The sequence below is a fragment of the Bacillus rossius genome, chromosome 1 (genome assembly GCF_032445375.1).
Source record: "Bacillus rossius redtenbacheri isolate Brsri chromosome 1, Brsri_v3, whole genome shotgun sequence".
Taxonomy (NCBI): Eukaryota; Metazoa; Arthropoda; class Insecta; order Phasmatodea; family Bacillidae; genus Bacillus; species Bacillus rossius.
In genome coordinates this window covers 5,252,431-5,279,779 of record NC_086330.1, presented here as the reverse complement: position 1 = coordinate 5,279,779, position 27,349 = coordinate 5,252,431, and the positions used below count along the sequence as shown (strand labels likewise).

Here is a 27,349-nt window from a genome sequence, read left to right as displayed (position 1 = left end):
ATAATATTAGACATAATCAGTCACAAAAAAAGACAACACAGACATAAAATATGATAAAACAAATAACTGACAAAGACAAAAAATTAAATAAACAAAGTGAAACAGAAAGATTTACATTATCAGTTATAGATTAATTCTAGGTAATAAAGTAACAACAATGAAATATTTATGTGAAATAATTACTGAATTGCATAAAAATAAGGAGCACAAATATCATTCATTGAGATTATTGACTTTAGAAATGGATCAAAACTTTTAAAACAATCATGACAATAATAATAATAACAACAACAACAACAACAACAACAACAACAACAACAACAACAACGACAACAAACAAAATATTTAATGGTTTGGCAGATTTTAGTTTTTTTATGTAGTTCCTGTAAGTAAACTCATTAGCGGCACACTATAGCACTATAAATTGCAATGGATTTTTTTACTTTTCCTGCAGTTTATTTTTATGAGTATTTTTATCATCCTTACAGCAGATGTGATTGGATAGGACTCATTATTAATTAATTTGCATGATTAGGATAAAACATTAAAGATAATCAATGCTGCAGTGTTATAGGGACTTTGAAAATGAATTACGAACCTGGATTCCGCTTTTTGTGTTTCACAGTGGCCTAGAAACATTTGCAGTTGTTATTCATTATCAGAGATATTTTTTTATATGTGCTTAAAAAAAACAATCCAGCATGATGTTTTCACTGTTATTTGGAAATATTGTGAATATTGTTAACATTCTTTAAGTCCTGAGAGTATTTTTCTTTTTTCATAAACAAATATGTCAGTATGAGTCTTGTATGTTTATATGACTTAGGCCAAAATATTATGTGTTTGCTAAGCATTATCATCACTAACATTATTATTAGTTGCTTGATATTTATGGAATTCTAAACATTTATTTAATATTATAATTATTAATTTGTTATATTTTTTCTTTCTTGTATTTTGTCTCTATGTTTGTGTTTGTTTCTGTTTGGGCTCTTGTACTTGAACAGTGCCAGCCTGTTTCGGCCAACACCAAGAATGTAGTAATTAATAGCTAGGGACCGGAAAAATTCGCGGGTTCAATGATCTGCAGGATGAACTCCACAGTTCTACGTACACTCGGTCCAAATGCCACCCACTCATTGGCTGCTGTCTTGTAAGACGTCCCAACGTAGCAGCCTGTGATTCCATGAAGCCATGGCCCAGAGTCATCCAGGTTAGTTTTGAGCCAATGGCAGAGACAGCACTGAGGTACAACTATTTGTATTTTAGCGTATCGCGAAATTAATTTGCCAATTTTTCCGGTCTCTGGTAACAGCACGTGGGTGAATGTCGGCAGATGCCAGCAGTTCAGTTGGAGAGCGGTAGCCAGGGGGGGTTGTGAGTGGTTGCAGGGGGGGTCGAAAGGGGGCGGGTGGCTCCACGTTGCGGGTGTCTGCAGGTACTGGTCGTCGCTACGCAACCTCGTAATCTCGCTCCTCAACTCGATGCGGTCCATCATCTCCCTGTTGTTCCTGCTCTTCCTGTTCATCCTGATCTTCGCGCTGCTCGGCATGCAACTGTTCGGCGGGCAGTTCAACTTCGAGGAGGAGACGCCACCCACCAACTTCAACACCTTCCCCATCGCGCTGCTCACAGTCTTCCAGGTGGGTCGCAGCTCGCCGCTCCAGCAGGGCTCAGGACACAGCCAGCTGTCTGGTACGGGGCTGAGGCGGTGACCATGCTTGGTTGGTGGCCCCAACCGCTGGTCTAATACCCTCCTGATCAAACAACAGGGAGCGATCCCTCACAGTTTCTGTATATTAGGGGGTGCCTCCTATTTCAGATCAAGATTTTATATTTATAGCAATTACAGATAAACTTGTAGACTTTTTCAATCGTTTAACTTTCACAAAATGAAAAATACGTACAGCGCATACTTTTTTTGCATAATTAGTTGCCAAAGTTACGTTTTTAACGTTTTTTGAGTTGTACAAATAATGAGAATTTAATTTAATGCAGATCTGAAACTTTTATAGGGTTAACTGCAATGCCACTGGCTACCTCAAGAAATGGTTTGATTTTCTTTCCGAAAATATTAATTAATTTTACCTGGCATTTCAAAATTCGCAAATTTGTTACGATTTCGACAGCCAAGAAACATGAAATGAGTTTTTGTGATGGAAATGCAAACCATAACATGAAGTGGCGACAGAGGAGTTGCTTGTTCATATGGAGGGCGGCGCGCGTGTTGGCAGATACTGACCGGCGAGGACTGGAACGAGGTGATGTACCAGGGCATCCGGTCGCAAGGCGGCAACAGCAGCGGCATGATCTACTCGCTGTACTTCATCATCCTGGTGCTGTTCGGCAACTACACGCTGCTGAACGTGTTCCTGGCCATCGCGGTGGACAACCTGGCCAACGCCCAGGAGCTCACCGCGGCCGAGGAGGAGCAGGAGGAGGAGGACAAGGAGGTGAGCGGCGCGTCCCCAGTTGGTGCTTTCCTGCTAGATCAGGTACTTTCAGTGGTCTAGTGCATCTACGCTCAAATCTGGTACTTTCAGTGGTCCAGTACATCTACGCTCAGATCTAGTTCTTTCATTGGTCTAGTGCATCTACCCTCAGATCTGCTACTTTCAGTGGTCTAGTACATGTACGCTCAGATCTAGTACTTTCATTGGTCTAGTGCAACTACGCTCAGATCTGCTACTTTCAGTGGTCTAGTACATGTACGCTCAGATCTAGTACTTTCATTGGTCTAGTGCAACTACGCTCAGATCTGCTACTTTCAGTGGTCTAGTACATGTACGCTCAGATCTGGTACTTTCATTGGTCTAGTGCAACTACGCTCAGATCTGCTACTTTCAGTGGTCTAGTACATGTACGCTCAGATCTAGTACTTTCATTGGTCTAGTGCATCTACGCTCAGATCTGCTACTTTCAGTGGTCTAGTACATGTACGCTCAGATCTGGTACTTTCAGTGGTCTAGTGCATCTACGCTCAAATCTGGTACTTTCAGTGGTCCAGTACATCTACGCTCAGATCTAGTACTTTCATTGGTCTAGTGCATCTACGCTCAGATCTGCTACTTTCAGTGGTCTAGTACATGTACGCTCAGATCTGGTACTTTCAGTGGTCTAGTGCATCTACGCTCAGATCTGGTACTTTCAGTGGTCCAGTACATCTACACTCAGATCTAGTACTTTCATTGGTCTAGTGCATCTACGCTCAGATCTGCTACTTTCAGTGGTCTAGTACATGTACGCTCAGATCTGGTACTTTCAGTGGTCTAGTGCATCTACGCTCAGATCTGGTACTTTCAGTGGTCCAGTACATCTACGCTCAGATCTAGTACTTTCATTGGTCTAGTGCATCTACGCTCAGATCTGCTACTTTCAGTGGTCTAGTACATGTACGCTCAGATCTGGTACTTTCAGTGGTCTAGTGCATCTACGCTCAGATCTGGTACTTTCAGTGGTCCAGTACATCTACGCTCAGATCTGGTACTTTCAGTGGTCCAGTACATCTACGCTCAGATCTAGTACTTTCATTGGTCTAGTGCATCTACGCTCAGATCTGGTACTTTCAGTGGTCTAGTACATGTACGCACAGATCTGGTACTTTCAGTGGTCTAGTACATCTACGCTCAGATCTGGTACTTTCATTGGTCTAGTGCATCTACGCTCAGATCTGGTACTTTCAGTGGTCTAGTACATGTACGCTCAGATCTGGTACTTTCAGTGGTCTAGTACATTTACGCTCAGATCTGGTACTTTTAGTGGTCTAGTACATCTACGCTCAGATCTGGTACTTTTAGTGGTCTAGTACATTTACTCTCAGATCTGGTACTTTCAGTGGTCTAGTACATCTACGCTCAGATCTGGTACTTTTAGTGGTCTAGTACATTTACGCTCAGATCTAGTACTTCAGTGGTATAGTAAATTTATGCTCAGATCTAGTACTTTTAGTGGTCTAGTACATGTTCGCTCAGATCTGGTACTTTCAGTGGTCTAGTACATTTAAGCTCAGATCTGGTACTTTTAGTGGTCTAGTACATTTACGCTCAGATCTGGTACTTTCAGTGGTCTAGTACATGTACGCTCAGATCTGGTACTTTCAGTGGTCTAGTACATCTACGCTCAGATCTGGTACTTTCAGTGGTCTAGTGCATCTACGCTCAGATCTGGTACTTTCATTGGTCTAGTGCATCTACGCTCAGATCTGGTACTTTCAGTGGTCTAGTACCTGTACGCTCAGATCTGGTACTTTCAGTGGTCTAGTACATTTACGCTCAGATCTGGTACTTTCAGTGGTCTAGTACTTGTACGCTCAGATCTGGTACTTTGAGTGGTCTAGTACATGTACGCTCAGATCTGGTACTTTCAGTGGTCTAGTACATTTACGCTCTGATCTGGTACTTTCAGTGGTCTAGTACATTTACATTCAGATCTGGTACTTTCAGTGGTCTAGTACATTTATGCTCAGATCTAGTACTTTTAGTGGTCTAGCAAATTTACGCTCAGATCTAGTACTTTTAGTGGTCTAGTACATTTACGCTACTTTTTCCTTTAATACAATAATATTACAGTAACTCCAATATGTTTTATTGGTTCCGTGACTACGAAAGTTAAAGTTTTCACCCGAAAATTGGTGAATTCTAGCAGCGCCCGGCACCAACTTGTGTCTAGGCGGCCATCTTAATTTTTACTGCCGATTGTTGGACACACAAGCAAGAAGAAAGTTTCGTCCGCATCCAACCAACAACAAAAAGAAAAACACTGTTACATGTCCACGCTCCGAGCACAAACAAATGAGAAATATATACACAAATGGTCCTTTTTTAAAGTCACTGAACATTATTATAAAGCGTAATTATTTTTAAAAACTATGGAATGTATGTGTGTGTGGTGTGTGATTTTTAAGTTCGAGCATTGCAATGTCAAAATAACTTTCTTAATTGTTGTTAAAACCATAACAAATTATAATTTAGTACTTTTTTATTTTTTCAAATCTAGTACTTTTTTCTTGCCTAATTTGGTACGAAATATTTTTTTCCTTGTGGACACCCTGGGTCGGGCGTCTGGGCTCCCGGCAAGGCCGCATGGAGAATTTCCATTCAGCTCACCACACGGGCCACAAGCCATGTTTTTCACGATTACATCATCACTAGCGACCCGCCCCGGCTTCGCACGGGTGCAATGCTGATACTAAATATACTACAGAATGTCTTTACGTACAACGTTCACAACCTTTTTATGTCATCAGACAATACAAACATGTTTTCTTTAGAGGTTACTCTTGAAAGAGCGACATATAATTGGCCATGTGAAAAACACTCAACGCTCAAATCTAAGCCTGGAACGTTAAAAGTTTGACCCTGCGATTTATTAATGGTCATTGCAATATAGGCACCGGCCGGTACCTAATTAAGGTACTTAATTGGATTATTAAGGATCAATGCTGTATTGCTTAAAATTGCTTCTTAAATAAGCCATTATTTATCATAAAGAGTAAAAGGATAAAAAATGGTTATTGTGGGTTATCCCTAAGAGATAAACATATACCATCGCTGACTTTTTTGTAGACCTTTTTAAGGTGTGCAATACTGTAGTACATTATTTTGATCTATCTCGTAGGGTTCAGCCAGCGTTTGAAATGTAAGCGCAAAAAAATGTGTTTATTTACGACATCACATTAGAAACCTCTAAAATTATCAGTGTTTCTCTACTATATTATGCATGTATTATACTTATAAACCTTCCTCTTGAACACTCTATCTATTTAAAAAAAACGCAAAATACGTTGCATAGTTTTAAAGATCTAAGCATACATAGGGACAGGCAGATTGCGGGAAGTGACTTTGTTTTATACTATGTAGTGATAGTGATATCATAAAGTTCGGGATCCTCTTCCGGGTTTGGAAACTCAGCCTTGATGATATCGTCTTATTTTATTTTGGTTGTATTTTATTTTGAAGCCGAAATGAGTTGTGAGAATGTGGCAGCCCTTGCTTATGCCATTCAATTGAATACATGGGTGTTGCAGAGGGCAGGTGGGTTTCTCCCGGCCGTTCGTTCCGACAGCTCTGTCCTCAACTCCTCACCCCTCATCGTCTCTATCTAAAAATCTGTGATCGGTCTTCTTATGGGCTATAATTTCTAATGACTTAGCTGTTAAAAAGACGTAAAGCTCAACTTTGAAAAATGGGCAGGGTCAACACAGACGTGGGAAATAAGTCTGGGTTCCAAGGCAAGATGGCTGCTCTTCCAAGCAGGGGACCGGAAGGACAGATGTAGTCTGGTGGATGGAAAAAGGGGGAATATGGGATGGATGGCAGCACTCCAAGAAAACCCATCCGCTCGCGGCATTGTCTATTATATTTCCAAATTTTGGAAAATCTGGCCCCGGATGCAGCAGAATCGAGCTGCCAGGTCACATCGATGAGAGTTTTATTAAACCATTTTGGCATTAGAGAGTCTTTCACTGTTATCTTTGATAGACGTACATTGAAGTGGACAGCGACTTAGCTAGAGGGAGGACATTGAGATACATTCCCCCTTGAAATTCTTTATAAAACATACCTTTACTTATAAAGTAATTACTTTTTGCAATTCATGTTTGTCTTAAATCATAGCCAAACTATTTTAAGAAGTTTCTCATGGCACTTCAAAATTTTAACTTTTCTACCAGTAGAAAAATCTTTAGAGGGTTTAGTTATGTCGAGCAAGAAATGTAACTTTTTAGAGAGGTTTCACTGTATTGTTTAAAAGACCAATGTTTAGGCAATCTAAAACAACAAATAGTGCTATTATGAATCTTAAGGTGCTCCGCCTACCCGGGCACACACACGGTGCACTAAGCTTCAGGAAAAACAACGCTTTTTCAAAATTACTCAAGATATCGGAGTGAGGTCTGCTTACGAAAACTAATTTAAGAGTACGCTGAGGGCCGTAAAGTACTATCGATTTCGGATTAAGTTTTTAAACTGTATTTTTAGAAGAGTTAAAATGGCTGAAACGCATGTTTTCAGAGTAATTTTTAGGCGTAAAACAACCAGTACAGATTGTTGAAAGCACTTAAGGGACTTGCATTACACCTTTTTCATCATTATTAGGCCATATAATGTTACGGTCACCGCTCGTATGCACAACGAGAAGACTGCGCGCCAGTCCAGGGGAGACACCGCGCTAGAAGCACCGGCGAGCGTCGCGCCTACCAGCACAGACATGCCCCTGACGAGGCGGGCCCCTCAAGCAAGCGATGCTAAGTGAAATGTAGTCGCGGCACCCAGGTGGTTCAGCTGTGGTGTCGGTGTGTTCCAGAAGCAGCAGCAGGAGCTGGAGAAGGAGATGGGCGTGCTGGTGATGTCCGGCAGCGGGTCGCCTCCGAAGGTCGAGATATCACCCCCCTCCCCCACCCACAACTTGTAAGTCCCAGCTCGCCACTGTCGCCGCTGCCCTCCGCCTTTTAGAGTAGAAGTGCTGGCGATGTCTGCTCACAAATATGTTTGCCTGACCTCTAAAAAGGTTTATTAGAAAAATTTTTTGAACAATGTTATATAAATTTACCAATAATTAGAGACTGGAAAAATTTGCGGGTTCAACGACCTCCAGGGTAGACCCCACTACCCTCTACACACTCGGGCAAATACCAACTGTTCATTGGCTGTTGACTTGCGAGTCGTCTCGACTGGGCAGCCTGTGATTCGACACTTCTACGAGTGAGGGTCTCTAATTGACCCTCATTACTCCAGATTAACAGTGAACCAATGGCAGGAGCAGTACTTAGGTATGATTATTTAAATTGTAGCTTTTCACGAAATGAATCCGCAAATTTTTCAGGTCTCTACCAATAATACTGATGTGAGCTTCTGCATCACATGTTTAAGTGTCCGTTTGATTTCCAAAACTTTGCAAATTTGATAGACTTTTGGGTACTTATTGTAGCCGATTGAGACATTTTGTAAACATATTGCAACATGTCCATGGTGTTCACAGTCGTGAAAGAAAAATAGCATAACTGAAGGACTTGTCTCAAACCTAATGGAAAATTTCCTAAATGAACAGTAATTGTACGGAAATCACCGTTATTTAATTTCTGGCAGCGATTGACTAGCATGCATTTTTTTTTTATGCCTCACTCATTTAAAGTCCCTCATTAAATGTAAATATTTGGAGTCTGTCCACTTAAATCATGTGAAAATCATGTCTGAGAACATAAAAACAGTTAATTTTCTTTGCATAGATTTATTTTGTATTGTTTAATTTTTATTACCTATATATTAATATGACTCTGGGATATAAAAGTGTAGTCAAAAAACTTCCTGATAAAGTTTTGAAATTATTTCAACAGTTATTTATTTTTAGATTCCTGATGTCATTTGTTTAAAAAAATCTTGTGAAAATTTGATTATATTGAAATTCTACAAAAGTTACTTACTTTTAGTATCTAATGCTTTGAAACGATACAAATATATGTTTTTAATATTTTTTTTACTTAATGTAAAGGGAAAATAAAATGACCTAAAATCTTTATCTCGAATAAAACATTTCACATTACGAATCCTCATACACACTAATAGCTTTTCCCGGATCTGGTTTAGGTGTTTCAAAATATTTCCATGAAATTAAGCCTACAAAGTTATAGGAAACACATTAATCAACAAACACTTTTATGTGATTTTATTTTATACCCATGCAGTATGATGATTATTGTGAATCCACAATTTATTTGCTAATTAATTTTGTGTTTATGTTTGTCAGTAAGGGCAAGTCGAATCACAAGGAGGAAGAGAAGAAAGCAGATGAGGATGAAGATATGGCAGGACCAAAACCAATGTTGCCATACTCATCCATGTTCATCTTCTCACCAACCAATCTGTGAGTTCATTCTTCCTGTTGCATTGCTCTGAGAAGTTTGCCTGTGTCATGTGAGACTGCACATGCTTCTTGTATGAATCTCTCAGGAATAATTACTGGGCAGTGGTACTGTTTCTTAATCTTCTAGTGATGTCGCTAATACCGCATCTAAATCAACAGCACAGTAAATGATAAATATTGAAGTTTTGTGAACTTGTTCCTGACATTGACACTTATTTCCTCAGAGAGCTATCATCAATTAAATTGCTAGGTGCAGGAAACCAGTAGGGTTTTGCGATTAATTTTTAGTAAGTGATTTATTTTAGTAAATTTCAGTAATTGGTACATAGTGATTCCAATATATCCAGTCAGCAGTTGATATCTATGTGCAGAGATTCATGTACAGATGTCATCATAGCAAAATTTCCAATAGTCTTATGTTCTTGTTCCATTAATTGTTTGAGTTTAAACCATTTGGTACAAACTACATCATAGTCCATTTTTAGGGACTTAAACTCAACTATATTTAATAGGTTTACAATCCAACTAGACCCATTTACAAAAAATGTATCACTCTTTTTTTAGTTGATTTCAAATAAATACAATTTTAGGTAGATTTCAAAGAAAGAAATACTACTTATTGTAGTCATAACCATGGTGCGACTTCCAGAAAATTTTTATATAGTTTTACTTTTAATGGTTCATAGACTCCAAAACCACCGTCAACTCAAAAGTTTATATATAACAATATTGTGAAGACTATAACTGTCGTAATTCTTCACAAACAAATCCAAACTGATACATAAAATACAGAGGTGGAAAATTTTGTTAATGGGCAATATGGGAATACGAAAATTAAATATTTATTATCTTGTAACTTAGTGTGCTCGTCAATACGTGTTTCAGTTCATTATTCGTGATTTTGTATTACAAAAACTTTTAAAGATTTTATTGCCACGTATATGGTGATTGTACCAGAAATTTTATCTTAAGCATTTAAAAAACTTGCCCCAGGATAATTTGTCGTAAAAGAATATCAATATATCCTAAGCTAAGTTGTCAAAAAGATGTATAAAATTTAAAATTTAGGTTGGGTTAAATATGTTTGAAAGAGTAAATTTTTCGAATTTTCCGGGGAGGAGGCCCCCATGAAAGTAAATAGCCCAGAGTCCCCGCAGAGTCTTGGGCCACAACTACCGAGACTGTCTTGTTTGCAGACATCGTATTAAGCTGAGGTTTTCAATTCGTTCCCTTGCATCGAGAAACGTCGCTATCTTCGACGAACATGTTTGACCCGAATAGTGGTCGTTGTTTGACTTGTTTGTTTGCACTTCCATTGCTCCGTAATGTCGATGTTACTGAGCGTACCTGGAATGATCAATATTGATTATTCGTATATTCCAATGTTTACATGATCTTGTGTTAATACTGCATGTACTAAGGGTTTAGTTACGGAGCCTGGTTCGAATCTGAGTGGCTTCGCAAACAATGGGCAGTGGCCGGTGGCAGTGTCCCGAGGGGTGACGGTGGTTGCGTGCCCAGGGTGCGGAAGGGAGCGCACTTCGTGGTGAACATGAAGTACTTTGACTTCTTCATCATGGTGGTGATCAGCCTGAGCAGCATCGCGCTGGCCGCAGAGGACCCCGTCCAGGAGGAGTCCCCCAGGAACACCGTGCTCATGTACTTCGACTACGCCTTCACCGGGGTCTTCACCGTCGAGATGATCCTCAAGGTGGGCGTTACTTCCCTGCCCTCCCTGGCCGTGTGTGCTCACATCTTCACAACTACGCAGTTTCTTTTTAACAGATAGAGTGATTCAAGAGGATGGTTTAATATGTATAATACATGCATAATATAGTAGACAAACACTGATAATTTTAGAGGTTTCTAATGTAATGTCATAAATAAACACATTTTTTTCATTTATAAAACAGGACATTTCAGTGTTAGTGTTTTTTTTTTATTTTTATTATCATAATTTGTACTAAATATTATAAGATTATTAATTTTAAATATGTATTATTGATTATTTAATATTTTAAAAGAAAATATATAAATTTAATAATTATAATTTCAAAAATTAAATTTAAGTTTATTCATTATTTTAAATATTTATTATTTTCTTAATTTAATATTCACTTTTCATTTTTATCAAAAAGTTTTCATTAAATTAGTTCATTTATTTTTATAAATATTTATTATTTATTCAATTTAATAATAAATATTAAAATAATTTATTTTAATTTGATGTATGATTTTAATTTTTATCATAAATTTTTTATTAAATATTTTATTAAATTTATTTCTTTATTTTGTAAATATTAAATAACCAATAACAAATATTTAACATTAATAATTTAATAATATTTAGTATTAATTTATCATATTAAATAATAATATTTTAATTCATATCAATAAATAATACATACGGATAGTTAACCTCAATTATATTGGAGCACTTGAAAAAGTTTATAAGCACAATTTTTTTTACTAATATTTACGAATAGTAAATAATATTAATCAAAATATTCAATTTAAATCACTTCTGAATATAATTTATTAGCACGTATATAATTCGCACTTGTATGAAACTAAAACGCGTGTTGTGAATGTAGAAACTAGAAACATGTGGATAAATATTATAAATATGAAACAGTGATCAGAGGCGACGAGCGTGCCAACTTGCGCGACTAATAGAGGTTTTATTTCTATTTTGTTGGTAGCTTTTTTTCGAGACTTAATGAGCACTTTAGCGGGCAATTTCAACCTATTAATTTTGTGTTACAGTGATGCGCGCGCATCTTAAAATTTCACTCTCATCATTTTTTCATAACGCGCCTAAAGAAGTATAACTTCAAAAAATAAAAATATTTCAATCTATTTAGTACATATCTATATTTTTATACAAATTTTGTTCTAAACAAATTAAGGTTTTTTGAATTTTCTGTGATAAAAAATTAGGTTAGTGTAATTTGAGTTATTTTTTGTTCACTGGTAAGACAGTACAGGGGAGAAAAGTATTAGAATTAAATAATTGTTTAAGGCCCAAAGTCCCGTCACCATCAAGTTCATTAGAGTCTGAAAAAAAAAGATGATTGAGATGACAGTGGAGCATTGATGGAATGAAGGAATGGAGAAAACAGGATTACTCCGAAAAAACCCACCAGCTCAACACGGGAATTGAACCCGGATCACCTTGGCGAACTGTGAGTGGCCGTACCGTTCGGTCACTGTTTTCCCTCTGAATATGTGAACCTGCGCTTCTTGCACAGCACTGTGCATGGCGCATGGCGCATGCAGTATCTCAGTATCTCAGTATCTTGCTCGTATCCCTGGCCGCTGATCTCCGGAGGCTGCTTTGGTTGTGTTCCGCAGATCCTCGATCTGGGAATCATCCTGCATCCAGGATCGTACCTCCGCGAGTTCTGGAACATCATGGATGCCGTGGTGGTGATCTGCGCTGCCGTGTCTTTCGCTTTCGACATGAGGTGAACAAAGACGGTTTGGTCGAGACCACTCATTGAAGTGGCTTACTTATCTTCCAGTTAGCTTAGAAAAACTTCTTTTCTTTTTTTTACTTTCAGGTAGTGTTGCGGTTAGCGCAGGGCCATCAAGAAATACTAAGGGCCCATTAACAAATAATTTTGACAGGCCCCTTCCCATTATTTAATAAATAACTTTTCATTCCCCAGAATTATTTAAAAAAAAAAATCTAAAGACTGTAAATTGACGGGTCTTAACTGTGAACATTATCTGCATGTATTACGTTACTTTAAAGTTTCTAATAAATTATTACTAATAGAATTATATTTTTTGTACTACTATCGAGGTAAACTCACACAATAAAAATAAAATTGAAACTCAACCAGGCCCCAAGGATTTTGCCCCCTTTGACCCCCTATTTCGATAGTCCTGGGTAGGAAAGTTTAAAAGGTATATTAACTTTGCCACCATATCTTCTCTACCAATAGGAAGTGTTCATTCACTTAATTTCAAGCACATATATAGTAATGATGCATGCACCTACATCCCAAAATGTGTGCAGTGGTATCAAATACAGTGATTTATATATATACACACACACACCCTTTTTGATGAACAAAATTACCAAATTTCTTGTTAAATGTAAAATGTGTGACATTGAAAATAATGCTGTTAAGCTATATCAAATGACTTTTTCCGAGAAATTTTCAAATAATTTTACAACAGAAGTGTTTGTGTTAACTTTTTTCAGGACTTAAACTATAGATATAAATTACATAATGCTGTTGAATTTAAGATGGTATCTTTTCGCTGCCATTAATTTTTATTATTATTACAATTAACTAAGAGATTGTTTCATAAAGTTTGTTCGATAGCTCCTAAATGCATTTGTTGTTAAGCCACACAACTTTCTCATTAGATATTTATTGAATGTAATTTTTGGGTTGTAAAAGTGAATGCAAGTGATCATAATTATTCAAACTTGCCCGATATTTGTGGAATATCTGTTGGAAAATTTGAGATGAAATACAAAAATGAAAGAGAGCTACTATTATAAATTAGTGATCATAATTATTAAAACTTGCCTAATATTTGTGGAATATCTGTTAGTTAAATTTGAGATGAAATACAAAAATGCAAGAGAGCTACCATTGTAAATCAGTGTGGTAAGTTCTCAAACGGTAGTTTCTCGACGACAAGGGAGTGAAGCGTCCGTCTCGGCCTTGCAGCGGGAGCAAGGCGGGGCAGAACCTCTCCACGATCAAGTCCCTGCGCGTGCTGCGCGTCCTGCGACCGCTCAAGACCATCAAGCGGGTGCCCAAGCTCAAGGCCGTGTTCGACTGCGTCGTCAACTCCCTCAAGAACGTCATCAACATCCTCATCGTGTACATCCTCTTCCAGTTCATCTTCGCCGTCATCGCGGTCCAGCTCTTCAACGGCAAGTTCTTCTACTGCACCGACGAGAGCAAGTTCACCGAGAACGAGTGCAAGTGAGTGTTTCTTCCTCCTTGCCTCGCATCGGTCGGCTGTCAGCGCCCCTCGCAGGAGCAGCAGGTGTTGGTCATCTGGGGGTCGAGGCTCAGAGTTAGAAAATATACACAGTGTTCACCCGCAGAAGCGTCGCCCCTGCATGTGAGCCTCACCTTTTCACCGTAAGGGTCACCTTCGAGTATTTACCCGCATATAGATCGCACATTCTAAGGTGCTTTTTGGTTTTAAAAAAAAGGGTCAAACCACATATCTGTCCTCGCTAGAGTTCCTTGCAGTCTTTGTGTTCCGTGTCTCAGCTTATTGGCCAGTAAGAAAAGCTGCACTGTTTGTCGAACCTCAGTTCTTTTGTCTGTTTGCTACGGGAGGGTGAGGCAGCCCACTTCCCGCTCTCCCCTTCCTCCCCCTTCATATTTGCTACCACAAATGACTCTTGTTTCCCTATCGTCTTATGTATTTTTGCCGTGGAGAAAGAACAGATGGCAAGCTACTCCTTGTCATTTCCTTTTATAAAAAATTAGCACTCACGTTAATGGCAGACTTTTGCGAGGCTGGAGGAGTATAAAAGAGCTCTTATAAACACCAGCGATGGCTGCGGTTTTTGTCACATATTGTCCAGTTGAAAGCATGGGAAATCAATGATGCTTGGGCACAGTTGCATCATGAGCACCTGTCAAGACGGACGTGTTAATCATGCAGGGTGCCACCGTACTGACATTACAACCATGAGAGAGGGATAGAGGACCAGCATTGCCATGTTGTCATGACGAGTTCTCTCCTAAGGAAAGTCTTATTACCTTCACTATCTAATGGGACTTGAAGGGAATAAGGGGTTATAAAATAAGGTCTCGACATTAACTTCAGTTCCACTTCAATTTACTACAAACTATTACAATTGTCAAAGCCGTCACCCGTCGAGTTAAATCTATAAAATATACTTAAGTCAATCTACGTGCCTCGCTGTCACACCTGTGAGTCTCTTACCTCCTCTCTCTTGTCTCGCGCTCGCGGCAGTCCTCTCGGCGAGGCGGGAGGCGGCGGTGCATACCGGGCTCCGTCTCGGCACGGCAACCCCCAAAAAGCCCCCTTTCGGGCGTGGCTGCCGTATTTGAGACCTTGGGTCCGCGGCATCGTCGACAGTCCTCATTCCTACCCCCTCTCGACCCCGTTCGCTTTCCGCAACGGTGGCCAGCCTCGTTCCGAAGCGCTGACCCGGTGTTTCGCGCTGACGCCGCTGTTGCCGCAACGAGGCCGGCCCGCACGTCGCTGCAGGTGTGTCGTAACAGTGTGGCTACACGCACACACACATGCACACACACACTTGCTCTCTCTCTGGCTGGTTCATTTTTATATTTTCTGCCTTGTTCCGTGACAACGGGAACGAAAACTTCCAACAAAATTAATCGATAAAATTGAAGCAGCGCCTAGCACCGACTTGTGCTTAGGCGACCATCTTGAGTAGACTGTCTTTTGTTTTCTTCAGTGTCTGGAGCACAGCTATGAGAAAGTCTTCCGCAACGCAGCACACACAAGCAAGAAAAATATCCTATATACTTAGATATGTCCAAGCTCAAACAACAAATGTCAAGATATACACAATATAAAGTTACCGAACACCCCCTTCTCCTCGCTTGCGCAGCACAGCAGACACGTCACTTCCCACTGCCGAGCGGGCGTGCGGTAAACACAGACATGGCAGAGGCGCGCTTCTCACGGAGCTGCACTCCACTGCTGAGATATTTTGATTAAAAAAATTTATACTTACTTATAGAGTTATATTTAATAAAAAAAAAAACACAAATTAATTATTTGTGCACATGCTCAACCACACAGTACAATATACATATATTTTTTTAACGCAACGGGTGGCACTACATTTTTTAAAACAAAAAAGTACGATAAATTGTGCGAACTATACGCGGGTAAATACTATGTCTATATTTATTTTTTTGTATTTTACATTGGTCTTTGAAAAAATAACGCTAGAGGATATTAACAGTGTAGATTTTTTTTTCTCGCGTGTTATTCAGAACTTGAGATAATATGCTACACTTATTGTTATTTTAACATGACAACTGATATTGTGTATAAAGAAATTTCAGATGGCATAAAGTGTGTAGGTACTGCTGCAGACTGGGGCTCTCTGCAGTAGGTGGTTAGGGGTTGTATGTACCCCACTGGTTCTTCTGCCCCTGCAGTTCTTAATTGTTCAGCCACACATAGGCAGCACTCCAATCGAAAACAGTGTTTCAGAATTAATGTTTCTCAAGACCCTTGAGGCAAAATTTTTAAGAAAATACAAATGTTCATGGAAGTAGATTTTTTTGTTTGAGCAGGTTAAATAACAATTATCCTTATGTAAGGCTTCTATTTTACACCATCTTGATAATGGTGATGTTAATTGAACATAAATTCCCCTTTACAGATATTTTCTACATTTTGCAACATTTTTTCTTGGTCTTTTCATCTATGCATCTTTTAAGAGTTTTTTTATTATTATTTTTTCCCAGTAAGATTAAATTGCTTCAAGGGAAATGCAGTACCTATATGTACATATAACCAACTTTGATGTTTGCACAAATTTATGTTAGTAAGTTATTTAAAATATCATTAACATCTAACCACTTTTTGAAGTAAATTCGGTTATCTTTTTTTATATGTTATGTTCTTCCAATTTTGCATGAAAGCATTATAATTTAGTTAATGATGATTTAAAGTGATGCTGGGAAGCATTGAAATGTTGATGAATGTACAGGAATGTATTCATGAGCCGCACAGTTGCTCAACTGAGAGCCAGACTGTAAGCTATCTTGACTAATGAAGTGTTTGGATGTCTGATGCACCGGAGAATCATCATAGTGTCCTCATTCTGGAAGATCAGGGAATGACAGGGAAGTTAGGAATTGGTCAGTGAAAGTCAGGGAATTCACTTGGAATCCTGGAAAAGTCGAGGAAATTCCCCAGTGACATAATTTAACTGGAATATGTTATGTCATTCACCCAGACTGTGAAAGCATATTCTGTTGTCAAATGGTTTTTTACTAGCTCATAGTTATTCACACTGTAATTTCAGGCCAGCTATGGGGATTGTAAAGGCTGGTTTTTGACGTGACAACGTCTAATAAATCGATGAATGTGGCTGCACGCACGAAAAAGTGTCCCGTTACGCACATTGTCCCGTTATTCTGTGTCCCGTTACGCTCATTGTACACTTGCGCCGTATCTATCTCTCTTCCACTCGATTGGAACAACCATCGATTTGACTTTTTCGAGGCACATTAAACTTGAAACACTCCCATTTGTTTCCTACTTTTCCTATCATCATCCTATCCTTAACAGAATAACAAAGATTGCAAGAAGTTAAATAACAAACATGTATAAAACATATATTTAAAATAATCTCTTCGTGAAAGTAATAAACATATTTGAATTAATGAGTGCAAATAAAAGTAAATTTATCAATTAAATTGTGGATTTCATTTCACTCCTTCTTTGTATCCATACAAAATAGTGATAATTCAATGAAAATGAGTCAATTTTATTCATAAAAGTATGCAATAATTTCATCAATGTTTTGTTACGACGTTGTCACGTTAAACTATAGTCCGTAAACCGACTTTACAGACAGACGATTTTTTTTTATATATATATTTCATAACATTGCAAAATAGGTAAATTAATAAAAAAAAATGTTAGTTTGAAAATTTGCTCGTATCACAGTCGAGGCAAGGTCAGGTTGTCGGGAAGGCAGTGTGGCTACAGGCGCGGTCCGTGCCGGGTGTGCTTGCAGGGGCTACTACTTCGTGTTCGAGGAGGGGGACGTGCCAGAGGCGCGCGAGCGCAAGTGGAACACGCAGAGCTTCCACTACAACAACGTCATGGCCGCCATGCTGACTTTGTTTGCTGTGCAAACGGGAGAGGGCTGGCCACAGTGAGTGCACACCCCGTGGGCCGGGTGTCCGCCGGGCACCCGGAGTTGCGCTGCTTTTGCTCTCGGGTCGAGCTCAAAAAAAAATTGAACTCCCACAGTGGTACAATCGTCGGCTTACTTCTAAAACCTCGAAAGTCCAGATTTTCCCAGTTTTATATTCCGTATGTGATTGTTGTATTTTTTTTTTTTCATTTTTTCATAGTGCATACGCTGATAAAACCTCATAAGTCAACTCTGCTTAGTCTCTTTTCTATTCACAAATTATAAAACCTCGTTACTTTGTTAGTCAAAACCGTGCTCCAAAAGATCATAAGTTCTCCTGTAAAATTGACTGAAATGGAGTTACTAGGTTTCAGAAGTAAGCCGACTATGTGAAAATAGCGTGACTTTCCATGCTACTGCGGAAAAAAAAATTTATTCTGGTGACTTATGCAACTTTCCATTATTATAGTAGACGAAGTAAATCAGCATGAATGTTGTCTCGGGTCTGAAATAACATTTATAGAGTACTACATGGATAATGTCAAGTAAAACTGAAGTAGGCTCTTGAATTGCTGCAAGTAGACTGTAATTATGTATCAATAGATTTACAATTTTTTGTATAACCGTAACAGGTTGTGTATATATGTATTAATTAAACCAAGTATGATCTCTTGCCTATCACAATAACATCTAAATGCAGTAAAATGTTTTTTATCTCGCACCATTCGAGCCGCTTATGTTCAGATTTTTTCAGGTGAATTCCAGCCTTTGGCCAGGATATTGTGAAGGAGGGGTCCAGAATAATCATTATATAATTTTTTCATGGATGAGTTTTCTTTACATTTGTATTTCAAAAGAAAATTTATTTTGACACTAAAATTTCAGGAAATAGTAGAATTTTAGAACTTCAAAGTTTACACATATAAATTTAAATTATGATTTTACTTGAGAATAGAGCACTGAACATTTCATTTTTTTTTATTTAAATATTTTTTTATACTTTGTTCTTAAGTCCTATAGTCGATTATTTCATTAAAAAGTCCTAAATACATGTATATTAATGTTATTAAATACATGAATCACATATGTCAAGTTTTTATGAAAAACATGCTTACAGTAATGCATGTGCAAAACGGCATTACATTTAGACTGCCTACTTGAAAACAAAATTCCAGAATAATCGCTCAGTATCCTTATATAGCTAAGTTGCTATAAGTTTAATATTCTCTTCGCTTTTTTTTAAACCATGGAAGGGATGGGTTGGGACCCCTAGCTACGTTCCTGGCTGCCAGTTCACATCACTGTGCTTCCGGCATTCTTAGTTCGCCCAGAGCTTATCCTTGCTGTCAGTTTTCATTTCATCAATTATTTTTTGGTATTCCCGTTCAAACTATATTGACATTCGATACTCCTGCACAGTCGATAATGCAGCGTGGTCTGGTCCTGAAAGTGCAGTATTAAAGACCTTTCACCGTATCTTCAAACATATTTAAACTTCTCGTCGTTCATCCGAATTCGACTCATAGTAGATTTGTTAACGTATACTCAGACAATTGTTTTGAGCTCATAGCAATGGCTATGCGTGGCAAAGCCAGGTAACTGTGTTGTTTCAGCCATTCCATAGCGCCCCATCTCCTGTACAATTGGTGTCTTTTAGTGAGTTGGAAGGAGTGTCTGGCGTATGGTTTATTTTCTCTCTTACTCAGAAATGGCAATGATCTTAGTATCGTACACAGATTTTCAATTGACCCAGGGATGACTGTGAATTGTGGGAAAAACTTTGCTATTGGTGTTAACAGTTTGAGATGAATGTAATGATGAGAATATGCCTGTTTCATTTGTAAAGGTTGGGCATTGTAGCAACTCGCCCATCGCCACAAGTTCCGCTGGCATCGCATTTCACACGCCCGCAAAATCGAGAGATATTCACGACGCCCCCGACATCATCAGGGTAGAGTTACCCTGATGCAAAACGTCGGCGATATATTCGCCAAGGACACGGCTACAACCCAGAAGCCAAGCTACTTCAGACAATGGCCGTGAAAGGCTACGATCTTTATTAATTCTGGTATAGATTCATTGAAAACAAATCTCAAAACAGTGAATGAGTTAACGTTGTGATAACCTGCACTACTATCTGAGTGAGTCAAGCAGGGCCAGATTTAGAGGTCTGTAGGCCTCGGGGCAACAGAGGAGCGGAGGCCCCCTGGCACCAAATTATTTTCCAAATAAAATGAACAATTTTTTTCAGTTGAGTTTTCCAATAAATAATTTATTGTGAAATCAAGTACATTCTCTTAGTATTTAAAAAAACATACATAAATATGATCGGAGACAAGAATTATATGAAATTAAATTTTAGTGTTAATGAATATTTCTGTTAATATTTAACAATAATATAATCATGTATGTACAAAGTACTGTAGGTAAAGGTAAAACAGCGAAAAAAGAATATCAAAGGAAAAGATGGTTACTAGTGTTTACTTGTCGGAAATGAAAGATTTTTTTTCCAAAGTCTCTATTGTGGGGGCCCTCCGTTTGTGGAGGCCCCGGGGCTATCGCCCCAGTTTCCCTCCCCTAAATCCGGCCCTGGAGTCAAGTGTAAAATGAAAGACGTCATGTTACAAGTGTCGAGCATCAAGCGATAGGAGTCGGACTAGATGTGTGTAGACGTGTGTTTGAACGCGGAGCGCCGCGAGGGCCGAGACACCGTCCGTGTGCGCGCGGCTGTGTGCAGGGTGCTGCAGAACTCGATGGCCACGACGCAGGACAAGCAGGGCCCCATCCAGAACTACCGCATCGAGATGTCCATCTTCTACATCGTGTACTTCGTGGTGTTCCCGTTCTTCTTCGTCAACATCTTCGTAGCGCTGATCATCATCACCTTCCAGGAGCAGGGCGAGGCGGAGCTGCAGGACGGCGAGATCGACAAGAACCAGGTACGCCGCGTCCGCCCGCGTCCGTTCCCTGCGCGTCGCTGCTCGAGTACCACTCCTTCATCCGCGCCGTGTCGGAACACATCTCCAGACATCGCGTGACACAAGTTCCAAACATACGTCTGAAACTACAAATCATTATCGAATAGCCAGCACTGTTGTTCGTATCCAGCCTGTGGCACGACCCATGCTGGTTTTTGAAAACTGATCTAATACTGAAGTGGTTTGAAGCCCACCATACCTTTTGCAACATCCCATTAGTGTTGGGCCTCGGCCTCATGCACCATATTCATTTTCCAGTTTTTTTTTTTTCCAGAGGTTGACTCATCAATACTTAAAATTATACTGCAGAAATTGTCATGTACGTATCCAGCTGGGATAACACAGAAACGAACGACCTTTGCGTTATAATGTTGATATCATCCATGAATTTACACATTTGGAAGTTAACGTGAAGCAAATACTATAACTGCACTTCGAAACATAATTTTAAAATACACATATAGTGAAACATCAATTGGCGTTGCCCTAGAGCAAAACTGACCCAAAATGGTAGGTTTGATTTAAGTTCTTGAGCCATTCTGTGCTCCACCTCCTGAGGCAGTGAGTGACGTAAAAGTTCTTTTGTATGAGTTTCTCGGTAAGAGAAGGCAAGGGAATGGGATACCATCCCAGGCCTTGCGGTTGAGGATGATGACGATGTAGGAAACGGGAAACCAAGGACCGGCTGTGGTGCGTGCCCCCAGAAATCCTGCATCGACTTCACGATAGGCGCCAAGCCGCTGGAGAGGTACATGCCCAACAAGCCCAACAGCTTCAAGTACAAGGTGTGGCGCGTCGTCGTCTCCACGCCCTTCGAGTACTTCATCATGATGCTCATCGTCTTCAACACCTTCCTGCTCATGATGAAGGTACGTGCTCAGGGCCGCAGCTGGTCTCTCGGTCGTCTGCACGTTGCAGCCCCAAACTACTTGCTGATCACTATACGTTCTTTCAATGGGGAATTTGGATTTTACGCAGTTTTTTTGGACATACTGTACACCATTGCAGTTTTGCACTGTTTGTCATGGAAAAAATTCTTAAAATAAATAAATATATATATTTATTATTATTTTTAATTATTTTTATTGTATTATTATTTGAAATTATTTTATTAAGAATTTTTCCATGGAAGAACAGTGCAAAACTGCAATGATGTATGTCCAAAAAAAACTGAATCTAATCAGTATAATACTATGGTGGAACCTCAATTAGTACCTGTCTTTAAACAATTAACGCTTAAAATTATTTATTGTAAGATCCTACAAGATGTGTTACATTCATTAACAGTTCAGTACAAAGTGTTTTCATTATTGTAATACTACTAAGTAACATTGTTTTCAGGTGCATTATAATATAATTGCACTTTATAGTTATTAGAGACAAGATTTTATGGTTTTATATTCATGCCAATAATTGTTTGTAAAATGTAGATTTCGGTGTTACTATTGTTTATGGAATCTTTTTATTTAAAAAAAAAATATATTACTGAACGAATATGAAACTTAAAAGTTTCATGATACTAATTTCTCCAAAACAATGTCATTTTGACTGATACATGATGCATTTTTTTTTTATTTTTTTTTTTAATGATTTGTTATAAGGTATTCTAACGTTTTGGAACAAATTAAATAAATGTTACACATTTCTGTGTTTGAAAAATGTTCTAAGGTATTAATGTAAAAAAATTATTAACTAATAGCTGTTGCAAGATTTAAGAAGTAAACATTTTTCAACCTTTTTTATAAATTGTACAAAAATCATGCTAAATAAATTACTTCCATTAAATTTAATATGTAAAAGATTATGTATTTTTCAATTAGAGTTACTTTTGATTGAAAATGCTGATTAGTTTCAGATTTTTTGTTGTATTTTGCAGGGTTGGCTGATTTAAACCACAATGGTTTAAACCATTGTTTAAATCAATTTTTTTTTAAACCAAATGTCTTCTTTTAAATGTATTTTTTAATCAAATAGCTTTATTAATTTGAATGAAATCTAATACAACAATATTTTGCTCGTTAATGTTTCTTGTGATTTATGGGAACAGATAATAATATACTAATCAAGATTTTATCATTTAAATTATCTTAATAAGTTGTACATTATACCCAGATAAATACTACCCTAAAATTGAATTAATTAGAAAATTGTAGTCAAAAGTGTAAAAAAAAAAGGGAGGAAATAAATAAATTTATTACCATTTTAAAAAAATTCCTATTTTGTGGGAAATTCCTGACTGTATTGAAAATCCCTTTTCTGTGGGAAACACAGAACTATATGGAGAATCTTCCTGTGGGGAAATACCCTTTCTGTGGTTAAGTCCCAGTCAGATGTGAAGATTTGCTGAGCTTCGGTTCTTTGTAGTTATAACCTTTCTGGTTCAACATGAGTGGCAGAAAGCGGGATGCTGTATGGCTTTCATATGAACATGGTGAGAATATAAATAACTAATGTAATAAAAAAAATCTGGTTTACAGAACTTTAATCTAGTAAAGAGATAAATTTGGTTTATAAGTAAGGAAGTGGTTTGTTGAAGAATTTTCAATATTTTTTTTTTTTTCTTAGAAGTACAAAATTACCAAAGAATGGTTTTATTAATCATTTTGATAAATACTTTTGACCGAAATTGTAGAGCAACAAATAGGTAATATTAAATTTTCTTAGCTAATTGCAATACATTGCGGTATTAATAACTGATAATTTTATTTTTTTTTCTAGACAAACTACATATGAAAATTTTAGGGTGTATTTATAGTAATGATGACTGTATCTGCCCCATTCCATTGTTTGAATGAGTATCTTGGCTTTTAAGGGATCACCATGTCCATTGATCTATGTTACTAATCGTACAGTGAAACATCAATTATTAGTGAAACTAACGTGATGTGGCCAAACCTCAACAGCCAAAGTACTTACTTATAGTTTGTGTAATTTTTTTTTTAGTATCCTGTAGCCAGTGGCGGATCCAGAATTTTGGTTTGGGAGGGGCTTGACCCAGCTGAGGCTAGGCTTTATCAAGGCAAACACTAAAACAATAGTGGACCCAGATGCTTTTGGAGGGGGCTTGAGCCCCTTAGCCCCCCCTCTGGATCCGCTACTGCCTGTAGCATGGTTGCAACAGAGATATTTCAAGACTTGCTCATAAAGACTTGGTGTTGTGAAAATGGAAGTTTCCAGTTTTTGGGGTGTTGGCGGGTTGGCGTGAACCCTCGTCGGAAACAGCAGCCTCAGGTGCCCCGTCAGACGGGGGGCACGGACGCTGTGGCCTCGGATACTTGTGGTGTCTGCCGTGTGTTGCGTTGCAGGGGCAGCGGCGGAGTGCGGCCCTGCTTGCCGAGCTGTTTCGTTGTCGTTGTTGTCGTTGTTGTTGTTGTGACTGTTTGTTGATGCTCAACCTGGTTGCATTCCAAGCCTGACGATGGGACGTCCGGAGACAGCAATGTGAGATCCTGTAGAGAAAACGAGCGCTTCTTTGTGCACGACAGCGTAATAAATTGGCTCACGTAGTGGGAAAAAAAAAATCTTATTTTAACGTTTGCATATATAAAATTTTTCTGCGAACTTTCCCAATCGAAAGCCAGCGTAGCAGACTTTTTTTTGCAGAATTTTTGTATTCATGCATAAAACGTAACCTACATAGTTATTATTCTTTTCGTACTTTTTTTTTTTTTACTTTTGAGCGATTGTAACAATATTGCAGGCCGTACAGCGATGCAGTATTTTTTGGAGCGTATCATGTATCAGCACTCAGACTTCAGCAACATGCCTTGCCACTCGCTTCTGTACCGTACACTCGTACACTAGTTACATGTTTGGGCGAGCGCAGCTTGTTTGGTTGCATGTTTCTCTGCCGTGGCTGCCTTCACGGACACGCTTCCCGGGCAACCCTCGCAAGCAGGGTGTGAACGTCGACGAGAGCTGAGCCGCCGTGCTCGGTTTAGACTTCCACACATTCGTGCTTTCTTGTATTTCTTGGACTGTTCGGAGCCAGTTAATGAAAAATGTAATATAAATTTCTTCCGCTTTAAAAATATTTTTAAGATGTCACAGAAAGTGCGGATATTGTGTGAAATATTACAATTGAAACCCTTTTTTTGTGGATAGTGTGGAAGTATAAAACTTTATTTGTGGTCTCTGAAAGAATTTTTTTGCATTCACTTGGAAATAATTTTCAAGCTACAAACTTGAATTTCTAAATTTTTCTCGTATTTGTAATTGGAAGAATCGTTCCTCCGGCTTAGCTCTTGTTGGCGTTGCCTGGTTGTGATAATAGCGATGAATATGTAGAGTTCTCTGCTAGCAGCTTTCTTACTTTTACTGTAATTTTCTGTTTCACAATGTAGACATTTTAGGTATGTTGCTTTTACTTTTAATCACATTTTTTTATTAATAACGTTTCTTAAATGTGTTAACTTTGTTTGATAAGTTAAAAGTTTAAAAAAAAAGTTATTTTAAAGCATACCCTGTGGTCTTTCTTGTTTCTTTTGAAATTTTTTGTTTGGCAATCATCCCAAGAAGCAGAACATATTATGGGAAAGTGACTAAGAATATTAATTAATTAAAATTATTACAATATGAAAGAATATTGAATGATTAAGTTTTATGTAATTCTTAATCATCATGCAGCAAGTGTTGTGCTTCATGTTGTGTGTTGAATATGTATAGGAGTATCACATAGTTTTTTTTTTATATCTAAGTGTGTCAAAAAACCAGCCGGCAATGACTGCTTCTGAGGGTTGCTTGCTGTGTATTGTTTATCGAAATGCATTTCTCTGCTAATGTTGGTGTTCACACAGTGCCTTGTGTCCGCAAAAAACCCAGAGCTGTGTTGTGTTTACAGGTAGCTTACTCTCGCAAAGGCTCGGTAATGACTCGGGGCACGGCCAATGCATGACCCCTCATCGGCCATGGCCTTCTCGAGGTCACAGTTGTGACGTTCCCGAGAGCTCTTCCCCCCCCCCCCCCCTCCTTCTGTCAGCACCAAACATTCTGTGTTTAAGCACGTTCTGGATTGTGGCTCCACCTTCTGTTTGCTGCAGTCTGACTCCGAGCATATCTGAGGAGAACGCTATGGTCCGAGTCACTCCTGCCTCCCATTGGCTGTGTGTCTCCCCTCTGTTACCTGTGCACATTTTGGCTGTTTGTCAGTTTCTTTGTGGTCTCACATGAACAGTCACTTGCACCATATATGTTGTCTTCCTGCATGTGCAGTTCCTGTGACCCAGACTAGGTTCGAATTTAAACACAGTAAGAAATATATTGCTTGAGCTCTATTCGTCTGCGCAACAGGATTAGACGAGCCCAGAATGATTTCATTGAAAAAATGTAAATGTGCAACATTATACTATCATGCATGACAAAAATATTTTTAATAGTCAAAATTGGATATTTAAATTTTTATGCATTCTCATTGGGCATGCTCAGTGTTAATTCTGAACAAATAATGTGTCTAGAAAAAATATGCAAATGATATGGTAAAAAATAGGAAGTGAGTAATTTTTAAGTAAAATAAATAGTGTTTTGCCAACACTGCTATTCTTTAATAAAAAATAATTATAAAAAATGGAAATTAAATTTTTTTTTAAATATATAATGCACTTGTTTTCACATTGTATTATATTGAAATTTTACTAGAATGGAAAAGAAATTAATTTATTTCAGTGTAATTTTGACAGCAGAAAAATTTGAGAAAATTTTAAGATATTTAGAACTGTGAATGATTACATATTTAAACATTTTTATGGTCATCTCACAATTGTTGTCAGCGTATATTCTGACGTGTATTACTTTATAAATGCGTTGAAATCAAGTTTGTCTTATTTAAAAGATTGTTTAAATAATCAAAGTCGTCTTGTGTCCCGGATATCCTTACATTTGAGAGCATCTTATATTTTAGAGCTTCCTGAACTAAGGCAGTTCATGAAATTTCGGAGGACACGGATGGAGGTGAATGTAATCTGTCACCAGTAAATAAATGTATACAGCTGGGCTGTGAACACTTTCTGACACCAGTTGATCTATTAGGGGATCAATGCCGTGTGGGATACGGAATCAGGCAACGTATCGCTGTCCCCTCCCAGTGGACTGCGTCGCCAGGCCAGCATGTCCGTCTAGTGTTTCCCCCGATCCCCACGCACGGCTCGTTGTTCGATCGTTCTCCCTGCGATCGTCCGGCTCGAGCGGCATCATCGCGGTGGCGCGCGCGTGTGTGTGCGTGCTTGCGTGTGTCAGAGTCGGTGTGAGTTGCATGCCAGGACTGGTGGTTTCTGTGAGACGGATTGGAAATCCAAAACGCTTGTTAGCGTTTCTACATAACACACAACTCTATAACCAATAACATGTCTGTAACAACTGTTGCTCGGTCAGACCTCTCACCGAGCGACCACAGATCGATCATAACAGGCACGTAGAGTCGATCCAACAGGACTTTGATCTCGTGAATAGCCCATGTATCTGGCCGTAGGACATGTTAGTGTCAGCTGTCGGTTTTGCACACATTTAAAAATAGGAATTTGAAAATTTTTTATTAGAGCATACACACTATCAGAAATGTATTGTAGAGGCAAAACATTATGATGGTTCTTGCCAGTATTAAAGTTATTGTTAATATGTAGTATTTAACAGGGAACATAATGTAGTATATTTGAAA

The 27,349-nt window shown here is 38.5% G+C and overlaps 1 protein-coding gene across 1 annotated transcript in view; it reads left to right on the top strand.

Moving 5' to 3' along the window:
• The window catches only part of LOC134531463 (voltage-dependent calcium channel type A subunit alpha-1), a 362,182-nt gene that overhangs the window by 224,580 nt on the left and 110,253 nt on the right, over positions 1-27,349 (top strand). The window contains exons 15-24 of the mRNA XM_063367179.1: positions 1,439-1,643; positions 2,235-2,453; positions 7,303-7,406; positions 8,743-8,859; positions 10,381-10,570; positions 12,214-12,326; positions 13,551-13,811; positions 17,600-17,740; positions 20,460-20,661; positions 21,405-21,569. Of these exons, the coding sequence (XP_063223249.1) occupies positions 1,439-1,643; positions 2,235-2,453; positions 7,303-7,406; positions 8,743-8,859; positions 10,381-10,570; positions 12,214-12,326; positions 13,551-13,811; positions 17,600-17,740; positions 20,460-20,661; positions 21,405-21,569 (1,717 nt within the window). The remainder of the gene's footprint in view (positions 1-1,438; positions 1,644-2,234; positions 2,454-7,302; positions 7,407-8,742; positions 8,860-10,380; positions 10,571-12,213; positions 12,327-13,550; positions 13,812-17,599; positions 17,741-20,459; positions 20,662-21,404; positions 21,570-27,349) is intronic.